A 25,405-nucleotide genomic window follows, 5' to 3' on the forward strand; every position below is an offset into this window, starting at 1 on the left:
GGCGAGGTTCAAAGTTAGTTTTATACCTTTCTGACTGCTTTTGACACAATTATGATTTGTACTTTCTATCATGGCCGGAAGTGTGATGCAGGTCTTGGAATTATCTAAAAGGGAGAACTATACAGAAACATAGGATTCGCTTGAACTTGCAGTGACTAAATGAAAAACAATAGCAATTATTGTCAAATAGTTTAACCAAACCTCAGACATGAACGAGAAGATATACAAGGGTTCGTTAAAGTTTATAAAGATTACAAAATACTGTTACGGTATTTTTCAAGAAATTACACAAGTTGAAGATGGGGTATAAAATTCATAAAGTAAAAATTCTACCCTAAAAGGTAAAACCTGATACTGGGCTATGCAGAATCTGTTGTGGAGATGATTGTCGAAATTAAATGGGCTTCCTAATAGTTAGAACAATTAGCCAGACTAGGCAATAATGTATGTTCTGTGCTGTTTTAATTTTCTGCCTAATATATTTGCTATGTAGTAGGTTGACCAAGACACCAGCCATTTGTTGAGATACTACTACTCGTTACTGGGTCCTTTCACTGGCCAGATAGTAATACATTGGATTCCTCTCTGGCTATGGCTCATTTTCCCTTTGCCTACATATAAACCAAATACCCTGGCCTAGTATTTAACCATTCTCCTCTTTCCTCATACACCTAACAATACTAAAATAACTGAAAAATTCTTCTTCACTCCAAGATTTAACTACTGCACCATATGTTTCAGTGACTACTTTCCACTTAGTAAGGGTAGAAGACTCTTTAGTTGTAGTAAGCAGCTCTTCTAGAAGAACACTCCAAAATCAAACCATTGTTCTTTATAAACTTGGGTAGAGCTAGAGCCTCTGTACCATGGTTTTCCAATGTCTAAGGTTAGAGTTCTCTTGTTTGAGGGTACACTCAGGCACACTATTCTATGTTTCCTTATTTCCTTTCCTCCTCACTGGGCTATTTCCCCTGTTGGAGCCATGGGGCTTATAGCAACCAGCATTTCCAACTAGGGTTGCAGCTTAGCTAGTACTAATACTAATAATACCTTTAAGACAAAATACTTCCGTCATCTCAAGAAAATATAGTTCCAATTGCTACAGCTTTTAACTAATACAAGACACCTTTTTTCATGTTTATGAAATACTTCATTCTAAAAATGCTGTTCTTGGGTTACTTTTAAAAAATGCAACCCCATCTTCAAAATATGCAAATATAATCACTCTTACCTAAAATTTCTTAACGAAATTAACATTACCTATTAAGAATACTCTTGGATTGTAGTACCTAGTTAAGAAATCCTATATACCATATAGGGGGAAAAACTATATAGTATTGTCTTTACCTTTATATCCATTTCTGTGCTTTCCCACGGTAGTTTTCCAATGAATAACTTATGTGAGTCTGGATATTTTTGGGTGGCTACTCCATCTGTCGCTGGTAAGAATAAAAAAAAAGAAAATATGACCAGGGGGAAAAAAATCACATTATTAAAATATTAAAAAATCATGCCTTCCAAGAGAGCAAGAGAAAAACTAGTACTGCAATATATATATCCTTCTGTAGAATAATGTTGACCTTTTTTTGTTTGGCACTCTAATACTTAAGTAAACTGCAAGTATACTGAATACTGTATTATAACTAACTCCATCTTAACAAACATAAAAAATAATTTTAAGAGAGATTGTGTAAACATGAGTGCAAAGCATTGAGTTGGCATTGCAATTTCCAATCTCTACAGAAATTATAACCCCCTTTTTTGTTCTAATCAGCAAAAATATTAGGATATAGACAAACAAAAAATGACTGCCAATGACAATTGAAGGTTAACTTCATCATTAGAGTAATATTATCCGACTATTTTACAGCTTACCTGTCACAATAACCGATTTGGGACTGGAAACAAGATTGCCTTTTGGAATAGCTCCACCAGTATATGCTGCTAATGCTGGAGGAATCTTAGGTAATCCTATAGGCTTTTGGGCCTCAAACCCAGGTGGACCAGGTAATGTTACGGGCCCCATTTGTTGTTCAAGAGGGTATGCTGACATTGTTGGAGGGGGTGTGAGATGTGCTGGAGAACCACTGGCATAGTCAAAAGCACACGGTTGAACCATCTGCTTTTTGGGATTCTGAAATAATTAAAATTTTATATAATCATAAATTATTGATCTCTTTATTCTAACAATATACTGTATTAGATTTGATATTTTTTTCAAATACAAACCCATTAACACCATGGGGATCCAGGCCAAGACAAAATTGCTGTTAAGCGCATGACTTTTGGGCCCGATGTAAACTTTTTATGTGTTAACGTACTTATGTTGATGTTTCGTAGTCTAACAGAATAAAGATAAAAAAAAAAAAAAATGAAAAATGCATTAAAAAAATTAATAAATTTCCTATACTGTACAGTCGTCCCATGTTTTTTGCGAATTCCCTTTAAGACAAAGCGAAGGTGGGTGGACTGTATCAAGGATGACCTTCGATCAAAGGGATTAACCGATGATGAGGTGTGGGACAGAGGTAGATGGAGAAAGTTGACCAGAAACATCGACGCCACATAGAAGTGGGGAAAAGATGTAGATAAAGAAGGGGAAGAAGAGCAGTAACTACTTTGAAATAAATATTTCATATATAAACTAAAAACTTTTAACAAAACAATTGGAAGAGAAATAAGATAGAATAGTGTGCCTGAGTGTACAGTGAACCCTCGTTTATCGCGGTAGATAGGTTCCAGTCGCGGCCGCGATAGGTGAAAATCCGCGAAGTAGTGACACCCTATTTACCTATTTATTCAACATGTATATTCAGACCTTTAAAACCTTCCCTTGTATGTAGTTCTGTTAACAAACTACCCTTTAATGTACAGAACACTTAATGCATGTACTACAGTACCCTAAACTAAAACAGGCACAAATATTAAAGGTGATTTTATATCATGCATTTCCTAAACACGCTAAAAAGCACGATAAAAAATGGCAACCAATGTTTTGTTTACATTTATCTCTGATCATAATGAAGAAACAAACTGGAGGTAGAGCTTTGCTTATTACCCAGACATATTTCCCATACTTTTCCCTTAGAACTACATCCCATCTTCCTACTTTAGATATATATATATATATATATATATATATATATATATATATATATATATATATATATATGTGTGTGTGTGTGTGTATATATATATATATATTTATATGTATACACATATACATACCTACATATATACATAAATACATGCATACATATATATATATATATATATATTACTGTATATATATGGGTTATGGAAAAAATCCGCGAAGTGGTGAATCCGCGATGGTCGAACCGCGAAGTAGCGAGGGTTCACTGTACTCTCAAACAAGAGAACTCTAACCCAAGACAGTGGAAGACCATGGTGCTGAGGTTATGGCACCACCCAAGACTAGAGAACAATGGTTTGATTTTGGAGTGTCCTTCCTGAAAAGCTCCTTAACATAGCTAAACAGTCTTCTCTTGCGTATTCCCCTTCCACTGCTCTTCAAATATTTTATTTTTTCCTTATTTCCTTTCCTCACTAGGCTATATTCCCTGTTGGAGCCCCAGGGCTTATAGCATCGTGCTTTTCCAGCTAGGGTTGTAGTTTAGCAAGTAATAATAATAATAATGATAATATAACCCTATACACTATAAATTTTTTCAAGTTCAGGGTATTACAATTTTACCCCCCACCCGTATATCTCGTAAAAGGTTTGTCCTGGAGACAACGTGTCCTCCTCTGAAGGTTAAAAACAGGACAATTGACTAAAATATGTTTAATATCCATTGTCCCTTGACACATATTACAAATATTTTTCTCCTGTTGGAGCCTTTGGGATTATAGCGTTCTGCTTTTTTCAACTAAAGTTGTAGCTTAGCAAGTAATAACAATAATATGTACAAGAAATTCATCTAAATCTAGTTTAATAACACTTTTGTGTTCTTTGTGTATCATAAACCTTGTCACTGAACTTGAAGCTGGGAGCCATTAGTTTTAAAACTAATTACACCGCCTCATTCCTAGATAAAACATTAGGTTTCCAAGTTGCACAGGACAAATACGTTCAGCATTTGAATAACAATCCTAATGGGAAGGAGACGTCATTTGAATAACAAATTATTCAGATTTCCGTGAATGTGGTATTCACGCAAATCAAACATTAAACTTGACTAGTCTCTGAATAATGATTTCAAATAATGACACAGGCATTGATAGAGATAATATGGATCATCCCTTTCTGTAGAAAGTTGATCATAAAAAGTACATTGATTTTGAAAAATGGCACATGCGTTGACGGAGTCTAGATGGTGGCAAGGTGGTCATCATACAGTGTGACCAGGGTAGTGACTTTAATCAGGGATGGTAAAAAGTCAAAACGACGAAGAAAATGTATGTTTCATGAAGTAATCTACCTTAGTAAGTAAATAAATTCTTTTACTCACTGGGACAATGATAAGAAGTGGAGCTATGTTGATATCTGGTATAGCAGGTATGCTTAAATCCCCCGGTGGCAGAGCATTTAGTGGGCGTCCTTGGTTTACCATGTTTAGGAGTTTCTTTGCTTCCTCCTGTGACAAAGTAAATAAATATGCAATTAGATTCAGTTAATTTCCAAATATGACTAATAGAAGGTTACAAAATTATGAATCAACAGCTGACAATAAAAAAAATCACTATTCTGAATTATCGTATACTTCCAAGTATAAGATGATTTTTATAAGACGAGGTCAGAAATTAGGGGAAATTTTAATAAATTTAGGTCACATCTAGTGTATAAGACAACTGCAACAAGAAATATCCTGCCAAATATTGGTCTATGGTCAGCAGGAAATAGTTCTTCCTGATGGCCTGAAGACCTTAAACTTTGTTTGCAAAACAAACAGGTTCATGAGGCAGAGGTCTATGACAGGTCTCCAGGCCCCTGTCAGCTTTTCTAATAGGAAGAGGTTGCTGAAGAAGCCTGGAGAGTCATCTAAGATTTCTTCTATAACCCCTTTGGTCAACATCTTAGACACTTCCTCCTGTGGAAGTAGGATTTTTGTAAAGCCTTTCATATAATATGGTAGGACAGTCTACAAACAGGACTCAATATCCTGAACAGGGACCATCATCCAAGGATCGGACCTGAAGAACTGCCATCTGTCCCATTGGCTCTGTAGGCATCCCCCTTCACTGGTGGTGAGCTGGGGAACTTGCCCTCCCTAGCCCTAGCTGGGGCCTCTACAGCCGTAACTCCTTCGTCCAGACACATGATGCTTCTTGACAGCTACATTACTTAAAAGAATAGAATGTAATTCTTCTAAATAGAGGATACAAATTAATCTTACCAAAAACACAGCTTTACTTTCTCGCAGGCTTTTAATACACTCGTCCCATGCTATTATTGATCTTGAAAGAGTAGGACGATCTGGGATAGAATCTTCTGATGCATGCTGCAGTAACTGCCTCAGGCGAACAACTTCAGTAGTAAGTCTTTCAATGGTCCTGAGGGGGGGAGAAGTATTAGTTTTATTAAGTAGTTTTATCACATGAGTCAAGATATGCAACTCTTATAAGGTCAGCCTATGAAAGAAATAAGAAAAATTATAAAATCTAACTTTTAATGAAAACCCAAATTATTTTGTTCACAATGCTATTTCAAAGTGATGTGTACTTGTAATTTTTTAAGTTTAATTAATAAAAACAATGATAATGCTAAGCTCTGAGCAACTTAAAATGAATTCAAATACCTGAAAATTACTTATAATTTGGCAGTTCAAAAGTCTTCCGTTAATCTGTAGGCATGGCTGTAATCAGAAGCCATTGTTATGGACAGAATGTAATTGCTCAAAACAAATAATTAGGGGGGAAAAGAATTACATATACTGTACCTGTTCAGATGAGATTCTGTAAGATCCTTCTTAATACAAAGGTACTTCACTTCGGCTTCATGGGCACGTCTAGAACTACTTGAAAGTGACTCCTGGAGGTTTTTCACTTCCTCTCTCAACTGATTACAAACCTCCCTAAAAGATGATATACATTCAACATTAATTTCTTAAAGTTAAACCAACTTTCATTATACAAACTTATCATTATTAATAATATAAGGCCCAATTTTTTTGTCTACAAAATTCCAGATGCATTACCATTTTGTATAACTAACTAAAGAAACACACGGTGGCTTTGTATATGCAGTTACATAGCCAAGCACAACTTTCTGCATTGGGGAAAATTCATTCATGAAAGTCAAATCGGGAGGGAGTGATTATTATAAACATTGCAAATCATTAATTACTGCAGGCTAAATCACTATTTAGGAGTTCAGGTTTGAGCAGGAAGACCTTGTTGCTGAGACTTGTAGGATCCATTGCATAGAACATTTGCGATACATGTATTCATCTATGCCCTAATTACGCAAAAAGATGGATACGAAATGTTGCAACACTGATAAAATGAGAGGGATGTTACTGTGCATATGAATGAAGCTGAAAAGAGAAGGCTTTTAACCTTACATAAGGCATAGCATACATACAATTGCCTTTCAGATTCATGCTCCAAAAGGGAACGTAACTAGAAGAAAAATGAAGTTATAAAGAGGACAATAACCAACACTAAATCCTCATCTGAAGTGGCGGTCAATGCTCCTATAGCAGCTACCAAGTCTAGATAGATGTTCATCAAGCTACTATCACTTGTGTGTGATTGGAACAGTCAATAATCAGTGTGGTTCTACACTTGCCTCTGTAGTTAAAAAAAAACATTGAAAAATTGAAGGGAAATTATAGACCTCAGTCAGCCAAAGCTTCTAGATTAACTTCCTCCAAGATGGAAATAATAGTGGTTAAGATGTCAATCAGGAGAGGTGATTTCTATGATTCCAAAGTTTTTTTTGATTGGATATATGAATTATGGGCCATTTGGAGCATCAGGGAGGACATTTCGTGTCAAGTTGCATCCTGGAGAAAATCCCAAAGTTGTACGGTGCTGTGAAGTTACAGGTAAGAGCGATTGTTAAGTAAAATGGAAGGGAGGAGTGTCAAAGGAAGTAAAACTGTTGGAAAAGCAGGAGGCCTATCATCTTTAGAAGGGTAACAGATCGGATCTGATCTGGAATAACTATACTCAGTTTAGAACTTTTCCTCAGAGAGTTTATGCTTCAATTGAAAAGGAATACAATCCAACCATAAAAGAAACCCTTTCTGGTACAACCCAGGAACATAAGTGGTGGACTACCCTTAAATCTGCACTCTTTGGTGTAGATGCAACAGTTCATCCTTTACTTAAACCAGATGGCTCTGTCACTCACTGTCCAAAGGAAAAGTCTTTTTATAGTTTATACATGACATCTGTTTTGATGTTGTTACTGTTTTTAAAATATTTTATTAACTTTTTCTCAAATTGCTTATTTATTTCCTTTCCTCACTGGGCTATTTTTCCCTGTTGGAGCCCTTTTGGCTTATAGCATCTTGCTTTTCCAACTAGGATTGTAGCTTGGCTAGTAATACATACGTACATATACCAAGGCACTTCCCCCAATTTTGGGGGGTAGCCTAGTAATAATAATAATAATAATATTAATAATAATAATATTAATAATAATAATATTAATAATAATAATAATAATAATAATAATAATAATAATAATAATAACGGTGCAAAGAGCCTTCTTAAAACTGCATGATGCCTGCTGCCTCCTATACATCCACATCTCACGAAAAATTCAAGCAGTTTCGCATCCTCTGCTTCAGCCCCTTATTGGCAACAGGTTTTTAAAAACAAAGCAGGTGTTCCTGGAAAAGGTGGTCTCTGTCTTCCTTCCCCACATTCAATTCCTTGTTTTCAGTCAAGTTCACAAAACGTTGGTCAGAACCATTGGCATCAAACAGTTTCCCCATTAACATAATATAGAATGCAGCTAGACCTCAACTAACTGTCATAAAAGAACCATATGAAATAAGCAGTCTAATACATCATACCAACTTGGGGTCCCATCTTCTGAACCTCCAGGTACAGGGTATTCAGTCTCTAGAGAATATATTCATATCCTCTTAAAATCAAAAACTAGTTTCCTTAACCTACAAGCACTTTTGACATCCTGGCATAGACAGTTGGTATCATTATCATATTTGACAATACGACAGCTTTGGTATTTGACGAAATGAGATCAATACTTCCTAGTCGTTATGACAATTGATCAGAGATTTTAGTATAGTAAAAAAAAAGTCTTATGTCCATCTTTGTTTATGCAACTGTGGGACTACCTCAATGTGTGGCTTCTTTAAGCAGATCCTAATAAAGTTGTGGGCTTTATTAAACACATACATGGGGGAGGGAGAGATTAGTGACCGAAAAAAATTTATATTCAAAGCTTTCTTTTATTCCTAACCTCCACCCCTTCAACCATCAGGAATTATACCTCAGGTTCAAACATTACAAGAGACAAACATAAAAGCTTACAAGTTTATTTTGCTCATGGGGATGAGCATAAGGATTAGGGGAGAAATGAGATGTGTGAGGGCGGGAAGAAGGAAGAAGCATCCATGGGTCATTCATATAGCCTAAGTAACAATTTAAATAATATAGCCAAAACCTAGAGTTTTTCTTAAATAGAATAATGTGATATTTATATGTACTGTAAAATAATTAGGATTAAATACAATATAAGTTTTTTAAATCTTATTTGTATTTTTTTTTTTTTTTGTTTACTGAATGTTGAGGATAATAGGGAGGCAGATATAATTGCTGTTGCAGGTGTTGAGGTGCCAGTGATGGGAGATGAGAATGAGAGAGAGATTACAATAGATGAAGTGAGGAGAGCACTAGATGAAACGAGAGTAGAAAAAGCATCTGGTATGGATGGTGTGAGAGCTGAGATGTTGAAGGAGGGGGGTGTGACTGTACTTGAATGGTTGGTGAGATTGTTTAATATGTGTTTTGTGTTGTCAATGGTACCAGTAGATTGGGTTTGTGCATGTATTGTACCACTATATAAGGGTAAGGGAGATGTGCATGAGTGTTGTAATTCAAGAGGTATTAGTTTGTTAAGCGTAGTTGGAAAAGTGTATGGTAGAGTATTGATTAATAGGATCAAGGATAAAACAGAGAATGCAATCTTAGAAATACAGGGTGGTTTTAGAAGAGGTAGGGGTTGTATGAATCAGATTTTCACAGTTAAGCAGATTTGCGAGAAATATTTAGCAAAAGGTAAGGAGGTGTATGTTGCGTTTATGGATCTGGAGAAAGCGTATGATAGAGTTGATAGGGAAGCAATGTGGAATGTGATGAGGTTATATGGAGTTGGTGGAAGGTTGTTGCAAGCAGTGAAAAGTTTCTACAAAGGTAGTAAAGAATGTGTTAGGATAGGAAATGAAGTGAGTGATTGGTTTCCGGTAAGAGTGGGGCTGAGACAGGGATGTGTGATGTCGCCGTGGTTGTTTAACTTGTATGTTGATGGAGTGGTGAGAGAGGTGAATGCTCGAGTGCTTGGACGAGGACTAAAACTGGTAGACGAGAATGACCATGAATGGGAGGTAAATCAGTTGTTGTTTGCGGATGATACTGTACTGGTTGCAGACACAGAAGAGAAGCTTGGACGATTAGTGACAGAATTTGGAAGAGTGTGTGAGAGAAGGAAGTTGAGAGTTAATGTGGGTAAGAGTAAGGTTATGAGATGTACGAGAAGGGAAGGTGGTGCAAGGTTGAATGTCATGTTGAATGGAGAGTTACTTGAGGAGGTGGATCAGTTTAAGTACTTGGGGTCTGTTGTTGCAGCAAATGGTGGAGTGGAAGCAGATGTACGTCAGAGAGTGAATGAAGGTTGCAAAGTGTTGGGGGCAGTTAAGGGAGTAGTAAAAAATAGAGGGTTGGGCATGAATGTAAAGAGAGTTCTATATGAGAAAGTGATTGTACCAACTGTGATGTATGGATCGGAGTTGTGGGGAATGAAAGTGATGGAGAGACAGAAATTGAATGTGTTTGAGATGAAGTGTCTAAGGAGTATGGCTGGTGTATCTCGAGTAGATAGGGTTAGGAACGAAGTGGTGAGGGTGAGAACGGGTGTAAGAAATGAGTTAGCAGCTAGAGTGGATATGAATGTGTTGAGGGGGTTTGGCCATGTTGAGAGAATGGAAAATGGATGTCTGCTAAAGAAGGTGATGAATGCAAGAGTTGATGGGAGAAGTACTAGAGGAAGGCCAAGGTTTGGGTGGATGGATGGAGTGAAGGAAGCTCTGGGTGATAGGAGGATAGATGTGAGCGAGGCAAGAGAGCGTGCTAGAAATAGGAATGAATGGCGAGCGATTGTGACGCAGTTCCGCTAGGCCCTGCTGCTGCCTCCGATGCCTTAGATGACCGCGGAGGTAGCAGCAGTAGGGGATTCAGCATTATGAAGCTTCATCTGTGGTGGATAATGTGGGAGGGTGGGCTGTGACACCCTAGCAGTACCAGCTGAACTCGGTTGAGTCCCTTGTTAGGCTGGGAGGAACGTAGAGAGTAGAGGTCCCCTTTTTGTTTTTGTTTCTTTGTTGATGTCGGCTAACCCCCAAAATTGCGGGAAGTGCCATGGTATATGTATGTATATGCATTTATATTTTTTCTAACTATACAACCCAGTCTTTTAATAGGAGGAAGATTTCATCGTAGCAGGAGTGCAGCTCTTAAAAGTCTATGATGAGGTGTTGGTGGAGAAGCACCAAACCTCACTCTTAAGTTTACTAAGTAGCCCCTTTGACATTCACCCAAGACCTGAGGGATGGATGAAGTGAGAAATAATAGTTGAAGAACTCATGTCTGTATAGTTAGGAAAATATACAAATAAAAAAAATCTATGAAATATTCCTACACGTATACAAACCCTCGTCCTGAGATGGGAAACTCATCCTTTTGGGAAAAAGACATCCCTATAACCTCACTTTGATCTGAGGAGGCGCAAGTGATGGCTCCAATAAAGTCCCATGGAACTGGATAGAAATTCAGGTGATGGGCTAGGTTACCTCTCAACCAGACTTATGCAGCGACTGCTATCTTACACATGATGCTTCTTGTCCCACGAAGAAGCAAGTTTACTGAAAAACCTGCTGAGCAGCTACCACAGGTACCAGCAAAAAATGCATCCAAAGACTTGGGAGTATACTCCCTCAATTAGTGGGCAGTGAAGGTTGTCTGTAAGTTCCAGCCTCCAGCCTTCATACACTTAACTCACTGAAAGGTTATTCTTCAAAGCTAGCATAGAATCAATTCCTCTGATTTTGATTATGTGAAGGAGAAGCAGACAGGCTCTTCTGAATCTCTACCTGAAGGAAGATATAATGGTTTATTGAATCCATAAGTTAATGGTATTCTGAAGAAATCTTTTTGAGTCTACCCATTAATATCATTACAGTACTTGCTAAGCTACAACCCTAGATGGAAAAGCAGGATGATATAAGCCTAAGTGCCCCTAAAGGGAAAATAGTTCCATGAGGAAAGGAAATAAGGAAAGAAACTACAAGAGAAGTTTAAGAAAAATTACAACATTAAAATAAATCTTTCATATATAAACTATAAAAACTTCATAACAAGAGGAAGAGAAAGAAGATATAATAGTGTGCTCGATTGTACCCTCCAGCAAGAGAACTCTACCCCAAGAGAGTTGAAGACCATGGTACAGAGGCTATGGCACTGCCCAAGACTAGAGAACAGTGGTTTGTTTTTGGAATGTCCTCCTCCTAGAAGAGTTGCTTGCCATATCTAAAGGGTCTCTTCTATCTTTACCAAGAGGAAGGCAGTCACTGAACAACTACAGTGCAGTAGTTATCCCCTTGAGAGAAAAAGAATTGTTTGGTAATCTCTGTGTTGTTAGGTGTATGAGAACGGAGGATAATGTGGAAAGAATAGGTCAAACTGTCTGGCCAGTCAAAGAACTCAATACCTCTCAAGCAGTAGTATCCCAACAGGTGGCTAATGCCCTGGCCAACCTACTATCTCTACTAACGTAATGTTTTGTAGCTGTGGTCTGATTGGCTGTGTCCGCTTCAACAAGTGATGTAGCTAGCTACATAGCACCCTCACAGGACAAGGAAGCAGCTCCTCTTTATAGGAGGAAATAGAAAAAGATTCAAACTTCGGGTCTGTAATAATGGGGTTCTGGATCTTCGCCACAAACTCTGAAACAAAGGTAAAAGATACATCTTTTTATCCCTCAGTATGACTTGTGATATACAGGATGCAGTGGAGCCCTCCTACACACTTAACTGATGCTAGACCAAGGAGGAAAACGATTTTGGGTGTTAAATCCCGATTTGAAACAATTCTTCATTGTTCATAGGGGATTTGTCTGAGCATCCAGAGAACCTCATGATGTCGTGTTCTGAAATGTGACCACCCAATGGAAAATCTTTGCTGGTTTTTCTGCCTTGTTCTATGCTGGCATCCCCTTCCAGCAAATGGAAAACCTCAGAGCCTTGACGAACGAAATAATTCTGAAATGCCAAGCCTTCTCTTTGGTCGATCTGCCTTGCAAACTTTGAAACCACTGGAACCACAGCATTCCTGACCAATGTACAAAGAAAGTGGCAGTCTATGACAATAAGGTTCTTATTCTCAGACGAAGTCACATCCTGACAAGAAGCAAAGTAGACCACTGGCCCAGACCTGTGGTCCAACCAGGATTTCACTGCTGAAAAAGCTGTTCCTTCTACGATTAGTTCTTACAAAGATATTCCTGGCATCAACGTTGTTATTGCAGGATCTACTGGCAAGGCTGACAAGCAACGGCCTCAGTCTCATAAAACTTTTTCTGACATGTCACCGGTGGAGGTAGAATCTTATTTGAGGCTATTCAAAACAGTAAAAATAGGCATGACATGATTGATGGAGTTGTTATATCTATTTTCATTAGTGCACATCCCAACATACAGTACATGAACCAAAATATAATTACAAAGACTACTTTAAAAAAAACTGTGTGTGTACATACTGTTCTTCAATTAATTTTGCATCAAGCTCGTTTCTGTGGTCAACTGAGCGTTCATATTTGAGCTCAAGTGATGTGTGACGACTCTGGAATAATTTTACTTCCTCTTGCATTCGAGACATTTCAGCTTTGAATTTTCTGGCTTCACTTTCTCTTGCCACAGCTAAGCCATGCTTTTCACTTTCCAAGTCCTAAAATGAAAATACTATGTAGCTTGAAAGGAACTACATACATAAATTACATTTAAATAACATCCATTAAGAACAACTTGAGCAACTTTTTTCTGTGAAAGTATATACAAATTCAGAGAATAAAATAATAATGACCAGAGAGATGACACTTACCTTTCGTTTAGCTTCTTGTTCTTCGACTTTTTGCTTCAAAGAGCTAATTTCTATGCTTGTGCTTGATTTAACTTGAATTAGTTTGTCATTCAACTTTTGGTTTTGATCAGTCAGCATCTTCATGCTTTCCTTCAACTGTTCAATTTCCTCCCTGAGAATCACTCCCTGGATTCAAAGAAACACAAAACTTGTAGACCAAAAGCATAGACAATAGAACAAGGTAACATTAAATTTCTCCTATTAGATAAAAATATCCAACAAATACCAATGTTCTACTCAAACTGAATTTCCTGTTATTTTTTATCAAATTACTATCGGTCATATTTTCATTAAAAAAAGGAAGGCCAAAAGCAATGGAAAAATTATAAAGCAGAAGTTGAGTAACTAAGAAAAAGGAGATAAAATAAACATTTGAAAAAAAGGCAAAAAATAAACCAACTTCATACAAAATGGGAAGTGCTAACATAAAAATTAATCCAGAAATAATAAAACCTCTTTAAATATTGAAAAAAAAAACCAACAGAAATCTACCTCACTATCGTCTTCTTCTACATCACTGAATTCCTCTTCCTGTTCTTCTATTTCTTCATCCTCCATCTCGTCATCTTCTTGATCGTCTTCCACAGAATGATCAAGTCCATTTTGACAAGGGGTACTTATATCTTCATGATTTTCTGGTTCTGGCTTTCTGTCAGCCTTTATTGGCTGCGTCTGTTTGCTAATGGGGACAATTTTTGGACTACTGGGAACAGCTGCAAAACCGTATTATTAAAATTAACCACTATTTACAACAGTATTGGAATACAAAAATGAAAAATACTTAAACCACTTGTATATATATATATACTGCAATATTCTACGATATAGATTTTAGAAATCAAGTTGGAAAGTATGGACATTCACTTGAAAGTTTTTGAAAACATACCTTTTTGTAACATTGAATAAAGTGTTTCTTCATCTTCATCCTCACATTCTTTCTCTTCATCTTCAGAAAGATATGAATTTGGGACTTCTATTATCTTGGATTTTGACTTTAGCACAGCTGAAGATGGAATCTGCAATAACGAACAAATGTTAAATATATTTCAGTAAATGCAAGAGGGAATTGAAGCTGTGTAAAATCAAAAATGTTGCTGACTTTCCCCCTTTTGTGTGCAAGTTAAAATCACAAATTTTTAAGTGATTTGTATTTTTCCTAACATACTTACCTCGAACTACTTTCTTAGGAGGTACCTGGAATCTCCTCTCAACCGACCAGAGTTTTGTGTAGTTTACCCTACTTCCGTTTTCTGTGAGGACCACCTCAGGCGGAAGGATACGTGCCCTGAGGCTAGTACCGAGCCAGAGTTTATATTAATCACAAATATAGACCTTTCTAATATGCAACTCCGTCTTTAATAGTTTTCTCTTGTCCTTATGTTTTATTGTGACTATGCTTTCAATAAAATTCCAAACTAAATTTAATAAGTATACATTATTCAGAAAACATTACTGCAGGTGTATATCTTGACTGCAGTTTTAGAGGTGCTCATAAAATCAAGTTCACCAAATTTAGTCTTACTCTTAGATGCATAGGTACTCATCGTCAGGTGTGGGCCTGGAAAATGCCTGAATTTTTTCAAAAAAAATATCAAAAATATGAAAAAAAAAATTTTTATAGCATTTTTTTGCAAGGACGTACCGGTACGTCCATGGGGGTAAAGGGATGGGTTTTGTGAAACGTACCAGTACGTCCTTTGGGGATAAAAGGGTTAAGGGAGTGAGGGAGATGACTCCAACCTCCTCTTGTCCAATTATACAGATGAGTAACATGATATGGCCTTCCCAGTACAGTAATCTCTAGGCGAATATTAATCTTTTCCATTGTTTTCGTTTATAAGTTGATGGACACTACCGTCTGTGCTTTCTGAATTGCTTGATTAAGGCAAACTTCTAAAGGATCTTTTTTTGCTTTTCAAAAGAAACGATCAATGTTTGAATTAACATTATATGCTATTATGGTAAATTGTCTTATTAAAAATACTTTTCTCATTTTATTCTCTGTTGCGTTTAATGGCATACCAAAATTTAATTTTTGACTTGCTGGTGGGTTTCATACCCACTTGCTGCTGCTGCTTTTTTTTTTTTTTTCCTTTCTTTTACGCTGTATTTTAGGATTATAATTATTTAATTTTTATAAAGTTATGAGTCATATTCATTGGTAATTTGCAAATAAGATTGTTATTAAAATTACAATTAATATTGAGTAAAATATGTTTTATTTTGTGAATTAAGCTTTCCTTGCGATTTTATACAGGAACTAGCCGTGTTTTCTTAATACTACATTATCTTCTTTAATTTTTAAGAGGACACTACTGCATTGAAAATATAGCTGTGGAATTTTAATTACCCTACATACTCGTGTAACAGCCGATCTCGCATATTGGGCGACCCCACAAAATTTCACCCATAAAATATGATTTTATCATTTATCTCGTTATCGTGCGAGTTACTTTTTGAGAAACTAAATTTCAATAGACTAACATTTTTACTCAATTTCTTTATTCCATCTTCTACTTCAATGGGTTAGAAAATTAAGAGAAGTTAAACGTATTGTTAGTAACTTTATAGTTATTGAGTAAACCCATACAGTCACAATAACACCCGAACAAAAAAGGTTTTGTTATGAACACTCGAATCAGATAGCAGCTGTTTTGTTTGCATAACAATATCGTACGATAGTAAAAGTAGACAAGACTGATATTTTAACAAAATACCCTTGTTCACTATGGAGAAAAGATCAAGAAAATGTATTGCCAAACATAAACTAACAAGCTGTAAATGAAGGCTAGAAAACAAACGATATTCTTTTTGGAATCAGAGAAAGACGTGTCCGAAACTAGAGGAAACAAAAGGAAAATTTTCAATATTAAACTTACCCGGTGATCATATAGCTGTCAGCTCTGCTGCCCGACAGAAAAACCTAAGGACGAAATACGCCAGCGATCGCTATACAGGTGGGGGTGTACATCAACAGCGCCATCTGTCGAGCAGGTACTCAAGTACTCAATGTCAACACAGAACCAATTTTCTCTCTGTCGTGCCACCGGCAAGACCTACTAAATACGCTGTTGTTTTCTGGATTGATTTTCACGTTATTTGGTGAAGTATTCATTTCTGGTTATTAGCTATCGCTGTGCAGAAGTTATCTTCAATACTTCCTTGCATTCTTTTATTGAATTTTGGATTATTTGTTGACGACTTGGATAGATTTTGAATTCCCCCCTTTGACTAATTCAAGATGTCTGACCCTTCTCAAGTCCCCAAGTACAGGAAGTGTAGCGCTAGGGACTGTTCAAGGCGTCTTCCGAAGGCCTCTATCGATCCACACACCATTTGTTCCAATTGTAGGGGTAAAGCCTGTCAATTGGAAGATCGATGTGAGGAATGCGTTGGGCTTTCGGAACTCGATTTTCAAGAATTCCTGAAATATGCACGTAGGCTAGAGAAGGATAGAATCAGGAGGAGTTCGTCTCGCTCAGTAGATTTTTCCTCTCCCCATGCCCCACAACCTATTCCTTCCCCTGTAGTGGTTGCACCCGACCCCCCTGCTAGCTCTCATCAACCTTCGATGGCAGATATGATGCGTGCCATCCAGGCTCTGGGTGAGAGAGTCGAGTCATTGGCGAATGACCGCAATCAACTCATGGCTGACGTCAGGGAGTTGAAAGGTAAGAGTGCAGTGGGAAGTGAAGTGAGTGTTTGTGCAGTGAAAAGTGTCAGTGTTACGCATGAGGGTGCGTCTGTTCGTGCCTGTCGTCCTCCCAGTCCGGGACCTCTTGCAAGCTCCCAAGCCCAGGGGAGAAGCAATGTCGTACGACCAAAGGGTTCGACAGGCTTTAATCAGCGGACAGACGTTCCCTCCGTGGTTTCGGACGTATCTTGCCTAGATCGTCCCACCCACAAGAAGACGAGTGAGCCCGTTCATTCCTCGTCTGCGGAAGAGGTTTCACGCCAGAAACGATGGACCAAGGTCTCACGGCCTCTTAAACGCAAGGTCCCTTCCGAGCAAGTCCAACGGCCCAGGTGTAGCCACTGGGTCAGTTCGGACTCGCTGCAGTCCTCCGACGACTGCACACCTCCTAAGAGAGGCAAAGTGGTACCGCAACAGGCAGTAACTCCGTCTGTTGCCGCACCAGCTGCTGTAGACCCTAAGTGGTCTTTGCTACAGTCTATGCAGACTCAGTTAGCTTCCTTTATGCAGGAGTATCGTGCGGAGAAGGTTGACGCTGCACCCGTTAGCCTACAACCTACCACGGTTGTGCGCCCAGCAGACGCTGAGGCTGCCTGCTCCCTCACTCCAGCTGTGAGAGCTCCTCCACCCATGCGCAGTCGACCCTGCCAGACGCATGTTGACGTTCACCGACGCACGGAACCCTCCGTTGACGTTCGTGTGCTACCACAACAACAGGAGGGTGGAGTTAAGTTGCCGTGTTTTGACGCGGTGCGTCAGCCTCCGCAACCCACGGTGGTCTCCGCTATCCGACCACAGTCAGGAGTAGACGCTTTGCGTCCCCACTCAGCTATGGTTGTTGCCAGTTCTCAGACTGACCAACAGTTGCATGACGTTGGGTCCAGTGCAGTCACGCATGCACCCGTGCTGCCGGACTCAGCCGTCCAGCTTTTACCTACTCCTTTGCCGCTTCCTCCTCAACATTCAGACGATGGACTCTCTGATGATGACGAAGCTGCACATCTTGACAACCAACACTCGGACATCGACGAACCTAAGACCACGCCTCCCTCCTTAGACTTTAGGAAAGTGCTTGCGCTGTTCAAGGATTTATATCCGGATCAGTTTGTGTCTGCAGCACCACGCTCGCCTCCCTCTGAGTTCGCTTTAGGCATGCAGTCAGCAGCACCTGCCTTTACGAAGCTCGTACTCGCGCGCTCGTCCAAGAGAGCTTTAAGGGTACTGGGAAAGTGGTTGCAGTCCAAAAAGCAACTTGGGAAGACAACCTTCATGTTTCCCCCGGCCAAGCTTGCTTCCAGATCTAGCGTCTGGTATGCCACGGGAGAAGTTCTCGGCTTGGGAGTTCCTGCCTCTGCCCAGGGCGACTTCTCAAGTCTGGTAGACTCTCCCCGCAGGCTGGCTATGAGACGCTCCAAGATTTGCTGGACTCCTTCGGATATGGACCATCTTATGAAAGGAGTTTTCCGTGCATTCGAAGTCTTTAACTTCTTGGACTGGTGTTTGGGAGCGTTGAGCAGGAAGACCTCCCCTTCTGATAAGGAAACTTCCATGCTCATTATGTCCTGCATGGACAAAGCCATACGGGATAGTTCTAGTGAGCTTGCGGCTTCTTTCGTGTCCGGGGTCCTCAAGAAGCGGGATCACCTTTGCTCCTTCTTGTCTGCTGGAGTCACCCCATGTCAAAAGTCGAAACTTATGTTTGCTCTCGAAGTGTCTCTTCCCTGAAGAGTTGATCAAGGAGATTGCCGCCTCCTTGATCCAGAAAGACACTCATGACCTGGTGGCGTCATCCGCACGCAAAGCCACCCCTTTGCCATCCGTGCCTAGACCCAGGATGGACACTCCAGCGTCAAGGTTCATTCCGCCCTTTCGTGGCAGAGCCTCCAGCAGAGGAGGTGCTCGTGCCGAAAGTCAACGTGGGAGCAAGAAGAAGGGTTCCAAGTCCTTTAGAGGCAGAGTCTGACTGCCACCTTCTTCAGACAGCAGTGGGAGCCAGGCTCAAGAACTACTGGCAGGCCTGGGAGAACAGGGGCGCAGACGCACAGTCTGTGAAGTTACTCAGAGAGGGGTACAGAATTCCATTCTTGCGCAAGCCCCCTCTAGCAACAACTCCCATCGACCTCTCTCCCAGGTACAGAGAGGAGGACAAGAGGCTAGCTTTACAGCAAGAGGTGTCTCTCTTACTTCAAAAGGGAGCGGTAGTCATAGTCCGGGACCATCAATCCCCGGGCTTCTACAACCGTCTCTTCTTAGTGGCGAAGAAGACAGGAGGGTGGAGACCGGTGCTAGACGTCAGTGCTCTGAATGTCTTTGTCACAAAGCAGACGTTCACCATGGATACGACAAAGTCGGTTCTAGCATCGGTCAGGAAGGAAGACTGGATGGTCTCGTTAGACCTAAAGGACGCTTACTTTCACGTCCCCATCCACCCAGATTCCCAACCTTTTCTAAGGTTCGTTTTCGGGAAGGTTGTATACCAGTTCCAAGCCCTGTGCTTTGGCCTAAGCACGGCACCTCTAGTTTTTACCAAACTGATGAGGAATATTGCCAAATTCCTGCATTTAGCAGACATCAGAGCCTCCCTCTATTTGGACGACTGGCTTTTAAGAGCTGCGTCAAGTCGTCGCTGTCTGGAGAATCTAAAGTGGACTCTGGATCTGACCGAGGAATTGGGTCTCCTGGTCAATATGGAAAAGTCCCAACTCGTCCCATCCCAAACTATAGTATACCTAGGAATGGAGATTCAGAGTCAAGCTTTTCGGGCTTTTCCGTCGGCCCCCAGAATCAGTCAAGCCCAAGAATGCATCCAGAACATGCTGAAGAAGGACCGATGTTCAGTCAGACAGTGGATGAGTCTGATAGGGACGCTTTCATCACTGGACCAGTTCATCGCGTTAGGGAGACTCCACCTCCGACCCCTTCAATTTCACCTAGCTGTTCACTGGAGAAAGGACAAGATGCTAGAAGCGGTCTCGGTTCCTATTTCCTAGAAGATGAAGTCTTCACTGACTTGGTGGAAGAACAACATTCTCCTCAGGGAGGGTCTGCCACTGGCTGTTCAGACCCCCGACCTCCTCTTCTCGGACGCATCGGACACGGGCTGGGGTGCGACATTGGACGGTCGGGAATGCTCGGGCACGTGGAATACGGATCAAAGAACGTTGCACATCAACTGCAAGGAGCTACTGGCAGTTCATCTGGCCTTGAGAAGCTTCAAGTCCCTCCTTCTAGGCAAGGTGGTGGAGGTGAACTCCGACAACACCACAGCCTTGGCGTACATCTCCAAGCAAGGAGGGACTCATTCGATGACGTTGTACGAGATCGCAAGGGACCACCTCACCTGGTCAAGAGATCGAAACATATCCCTAGTAACGAGGTTCATTCAAGGCGACATGAATGTCATGGCAGACCGCCTCAGCCGGAAGGGTCAAGTCATCCCAACAGAGTGGACCCTTCACAAGAATGTATGCAACAGACTATGGGCCTTGTGGGGTCAGCCTACCATAGATCTGTTCGCAACCTCGATGACCAAGAGGCTCCCAATTTATTGCTCACCGATTCCGGACCCAGCAGCAGTTCACATAGATGCCTTTCTTCTGGATTGGTCCCATCTAGACCTTTATGCGTTCCCCCGTTCAAGATTGTCAACAGAGTACTGCAGAAGTTCGCCTCTCACGAAGGGACAAGGTTGACGTTGGTTGCTCCCCTCTGGCCCGCGAGAGAATGGTTCACCGAGGTACTGCAATGGCTAGTAGACGTTCCCAGAACACTTCCTCTAAGAGTGGACCTTCTGCGTCAGCCGCATGTAAAGAAGGTACACCCAAGCCTCCACGCTCTTCGTCTGACTGCCTTCAGACTATCGAAAGACTCTCGAGAGCTAGAGGCTTTTCGAAGGAGGCAGCCAGAGCGATTGCTAGAGCAAGGAGGACATCCACTCTCAAAGTCTACCAGTCGAAGTGGGAAGTCTTCCGAAGCTGGTGCAAGTCGAAATCAGTATCCTCAACCAGTACCTCTGTAACTCAGATAGCTGACTTCCTTTTATACCTAAGGAAGGAAAGATCCCTTTCAGCTCCCACGATCAAGGGTTACAGAAGCATGTTGGCAGCAGTCTTCCATCACAGAGGCTTAGATCTTTCCAACAACAAAGATCTACAGGACCTCCTTAAGTCTTTTGAGACCTCGAAGGAGCGTCGGTTGGCCACACCAGGTTGGAACTTAGACGTGGTACTAAGATTCCTTATGTCAGCAAGGTTCGAACCACTTCAATCAGCCTCTTTTAAAGATCTCACTTTGAAAACTCTTTTCCTCGTCTGCTTAGCAACAGCTAAAAGAGTCAGTGAGATACACGCCTTCAGCAGGAACATTGGATTTACATCTGAAACGGCTACATGTTCCTTACAGCTTGGTTTTTTAGCCAAAAACGAACTTCCTTCTCGTCCTTGGCCCAAATCGTTCGATATTCCAAGCCTTGCTAATTTGGTTGGAAATGAACAAGAAAGAGTACTATGCCCTGTAAGAGCTCTTAAGTACTATTTGAGACATACTAAACCATTACGTGGACAGTCAGAAGCTTTATGGTGCGCCATTAAGAAACCTTCTTTACCTATGTCGAAGAATGCAGTTTCTTATTACTGTATATCAGACTTTTGATTCGAGAAGCTCATTCCCATCTGAATGAGGAGGACCATGCTTTGCTGAAGGTAAGGACACATGAAGTTAGAGCTGTCGCAACTTCAGTGGCCTTCAAACAAAACAGATCTCTGCAGAGTGTAATGGATGCAACCTATTGGAGAAGCAAGTCAGTGTTCGCATCATTTTACCTTAAAGATGTCCAGTCTCTTTACGAGAACTGCTACACCCTGGGACCATTCGTAGCAGCGAGTGCAGTAGTGGGTGAGGGCTCAACCACTACATTCCCCTAATCCCATAACCTTTTTAATCTTTCTCTTGAAATGCTTTTTATTGTTGTTTTTGGGTTGTCCGGAAGGCTAAGAAGCCTTTCGCATCCTGGTTGATTTGGCGGGTGGTCAAATTCTTTCTTGAGAAGCGCCTAGATTAGAGGTTTTGATGAGGTCCTTTAGTATGGGTTGCAACCCTTCATACTTCAGCTCCTAGGAGTCGCTCAGCATCCTATGAGGATCGCGAGGCTCAGTAAGGAAGACGTACTTAAAAAGGCAGAGTAATTGTTCAAGTCGACTTCCTTACCAGGTACTTATTAATTTTATGTTTGTTATTTTGAATAACTGCTAAAATGAAATACGAAATACTTAGCTCTTAATGTTAACATATATGCTGGTCTCTACCCACCCCCCTGGGTGTGAATCAGCTATATGATCACCGGGTAAGTTTAATATTGAAAAATGTTATTTTCATTAGTAAAATAAATTTTTGAATATACTTACCCGGTGATCATAAATTAAAGGACCCACCCTTCCTCCCCAATAGAGACCCAGTGGGCCGAGGAGAAAATTGGTTCTGTGTTGACATGGAGTACTTGAGTACCTGCTCGACATATGGCGCTGTTGATGTACACCCCCACCTGTATAGCGATCGCTGGCGTATTTCGTCCTTAGGTTTTTCTGTCGGGCAGCAGAGCTGACAGCTATATGATCACCGGGTAAGTATATTCAAAAATTTATTTTACTAATGAAAATAACATTTTATTGAGAAGCTATGAATTTGCAAATCGCATAATTAGCACGAGAAAACTACCCATCCCGCTAGTTAGTGGGGGGAGGAGGGGGGTAGTCCGCTACTCCTCCCACTCACACACCTGTGATTGAGCTCACTTTGCTTGGAGGTAGGACTTCAATGGGATAAGGTTGGCGGGTAAGTTTTTATATATAGCTAAAGATTTGTATTGTTAGGGAAAATACAAATTATCTCCAAATTTGTCAATTGTTCGTTAACTGGAATACAAACTTATGCTATTTATTAGGGGTGAATCACTCATTAGGAGAGTGGACGTCCATGCCAAACTGGCTTCTTGGCTATCCGGGGGCTCCTTATTCTGAATAGGTAGGTACCAAAAATAAGAAGTCCCTATACCTCGCTAAACCTTGCTACGCTAGGTCTGCAGCCTACGCAAGCTGTGTGCCTAGATAGGCAGTGTGACCCTCTACGGGTCAACCAAGGGAAAGGCCCGTGCCAACAACAAGTGTTGGCTTTAATACCCCAAGAAGGAAGAAGTGTGACTGTCAAGGTAAAAGGTATTCTGAGTCTTTGTAGGAAAAACTGTTGTAACCAAGACTTCCAATACCACCTCGCCAGGATATGGGGATGCAACAGTATTGACATAATATACTAGGTATACAAAGAAGCATGGTTTACCTGCAGTGGTTTGAGGTCAGCTTGTGCAAAAACCCAGGCTGCTGCTTTCCCCAAAAGGGAGGATGAAGAAAAAATAAGCGCCAGTCACACCTTTTCATTCGCGCAGACTAAAACCAGGTAACAGTGCCCTCAATCTTCTACTACTTATCCAATAAGGAGCTTGGAGTATAATACCAGCTGTTGTGCAGCCACCACAGGGCCGACAGAAAACGTATCAAGTCTCCTGAGAGTTACGTCTTGCAGGTAGTGGGCTTTGAACGTATTTTGAAGTTTCCACACCCCAGCCTGTAGAACATGCATCACTGAGAAGTTTCTTTTGAAGGCCAGGGACGTAGCTCTGCCCGACATCGTGGACTATGGGGTGACGTGAAGGAGGGGGATTTGGATTCTTGGTGACCCTCCTCTTGTTCCTCCCTGTGCTGACGAAAAGTGAAGACACAAGGGGACGAGCTGCTGCTGTTCTTTCAAGGTAAAGCTTAAAACTTCTAACAGGACAGAGTAAGAGAAGATCAGGGTCGTCTGTTACCGAGCGGAGATTCAAAATCAGGAAGGAGTCGAATTGGAGATTCGCCACTTCCGGATTTTGAGTCTTAGCAACAAACTCAGGGACAAAGCGGAACGTTACCTTTCCCCATCCCCTGAATGGGCGATGTCGTGTGAGCGACGCGAGGTCACATGACGAGCAGGCAGTTGCAGAATTGGAGTCATGACCAGAGACGACAGGTCAGGAGTACAGCGAGAAGTAGAAGACTGGCACGTAGGAAGAACTGGAACAGGAATGTGCCCTTAGGAAGGGCGAACATCCACAATAGGGGATCGCACGAGCCACAGGAGAGTCCAAGGCCCAAGTCCAATGACTAGCAGCAACGTTGTCAGAAGGAGGTCCAGGAGCAAACGAAGGTCGAGGGCCAGAAGACAATGGACAAGGAGGCTCCTCTGCAGAGGAAGACTGCGTAGACGAGGCTCAAGAGCCTTTTCACCAATGGTGAGGACACACATCTAAGGCTGAGAGGAGGGCAAGCATGACGAGAACGATGACGCCCACTGGGGGCCAATGGATCAGCAAGTTGACCTTTAGCAGCACCAGTCCTCCGAAGAGAAAGCTCTATGAGTCAACTTCCTCGAGGGAAGAAATACTCACATGAGACAGACGAAGGACTTTGCTCCACCCTCAAAGGATGTTCGGCAGGGGGGAAGCGCAGTCAACAGCTATGGCGGAAGTGTCTGAAGAGGCAGGGGTGTCAGCAAAATTGGCAGCGGACGACGCCTCTGATGCAACAATGTCGACGCAAGCAAGAGGATCCACCTCTGACGTTGACGAGGGCTGCACACTAGCACCACGGCGAAGGAGTTGCAGCAGGTTATCCTTGGAGGGCAGATCTGGTAACCCCAAGGATAACCACATCTGGAAAAAAGGAGAAAGTCATGGACTCCCCTGGGGGGAGAGGCGGGGCCGCTTTCCTAGGGGAAGCGAAACCGTCTCTCGAGGACCGAGGTTGACTAGGTGTTAAAGGGCCTGCACTACTACTCGGCGGTCTCTCGGAAGAAACCGAACGAGCAGGAGCTTCGGAGGAAGGTCAAGGAGTGGAAGAAGAAGCCTTGGGTTTTTTCTGCTTTGAAGAAACCTTGAAGGAGAGGAATCCCACTCAACTTCTTCCGCTGTCGCCCAAACCTTTCCCACTGGGAGGCAGATTACTCCCGACACTTATCATATTTGTTATCACTATCACACAGTTGACCACTGCAGAAGGGACAAAGGTTGTGAGGATCGGTGTCCTAGGCAGACATGAAGGTACCGCAGGGCCGGCCCTCAAGTCCAGGTCAGGTATGCATGGTCGGTAGAAGTCAACGCATACACACTGAAACAGAGAAAACACAAAAAGCATTAATGGCAGTCCAAATATTTAGTGACGATGAAGAGCAGCAATGACCGTTCACCATCCGGGCCAACAGCAAAGTGAGGTTAATCACAGGTGTGTGAGTGGGAGTGGTAGCGAATAACCCCTCCCTCTTTTCTAGCGGGATGGGTAGGTA

At 41.3% G+C, this 25,405-nt stretch overlaps 1 protein-coding gene across 5 annotated transcripts in view; it reads right to left on the bottom strand.

The window, feature by feature from the left end:
• Window positions 1-25,405, bottom strand: part of LOC137653739 (E3 ubiquitin-protein ligase TTC3-like) — a 167,113-nt gene that overhangs the window by 15,691 nt on the left and 126,017 nt on the right. For all 5 annotated transcript variants that reach the window (XM_068387359.1, XM_068387358.1, XM_068387362.1 and 2 more), the window contains 9 exons: window positions 14,234-14,363; window positions 13,840-14,060; window positions 13,309-13,473; window positions 12,968-13,155; window positions 5,901-6,035; window positions 5,358-5,514; window positions 4,473-4,598; window positions 1,876-2,134; window positions 1,348-1,439 (listed from right to left, as the gene is read on the bottom strand). In XM_068387359.1, coding sequence (XP_068243460.1) covers window positions 1,348-1,439; window positions 1,876-2,134; window positions 4,473-4,598; window positions 5,358-5,514; window positions 5,901-6,035; window positions 12,968-13,155; window positions 13,309-13,473; window positions 13,840-14,060; window positions 14,234-14,363 — 1,473 coding nt within the window. The remainder of the gene's footprint in view (window positions 1-1,347; window positions 1,440-1,875; window positions 2,135-4,472; window positions 4,599-5,357; window positions 5,515-5,900; window positions 6,036-12,967; window positions 13,156-13,308; window positions 13,474-13,839; window positions 14,061-14,233; window positions 14,364-25,405) is intronic.

This window comes from Palaemon carinicauda, chromosome 14 (genome assembly GCF_036898095.1).
Source record: "Palaemon carinicauda isolate YSFRI2023 chromosome 14, ASM3689809v2, whole genome shotgun sequence".
NCBI classification, from domain to species: Eukaryota; Metazoa; Arthropoda; class Malacostraca; order Decapoda; family Palaemonidae; genus Palaemon; species Palaemon carinicauda.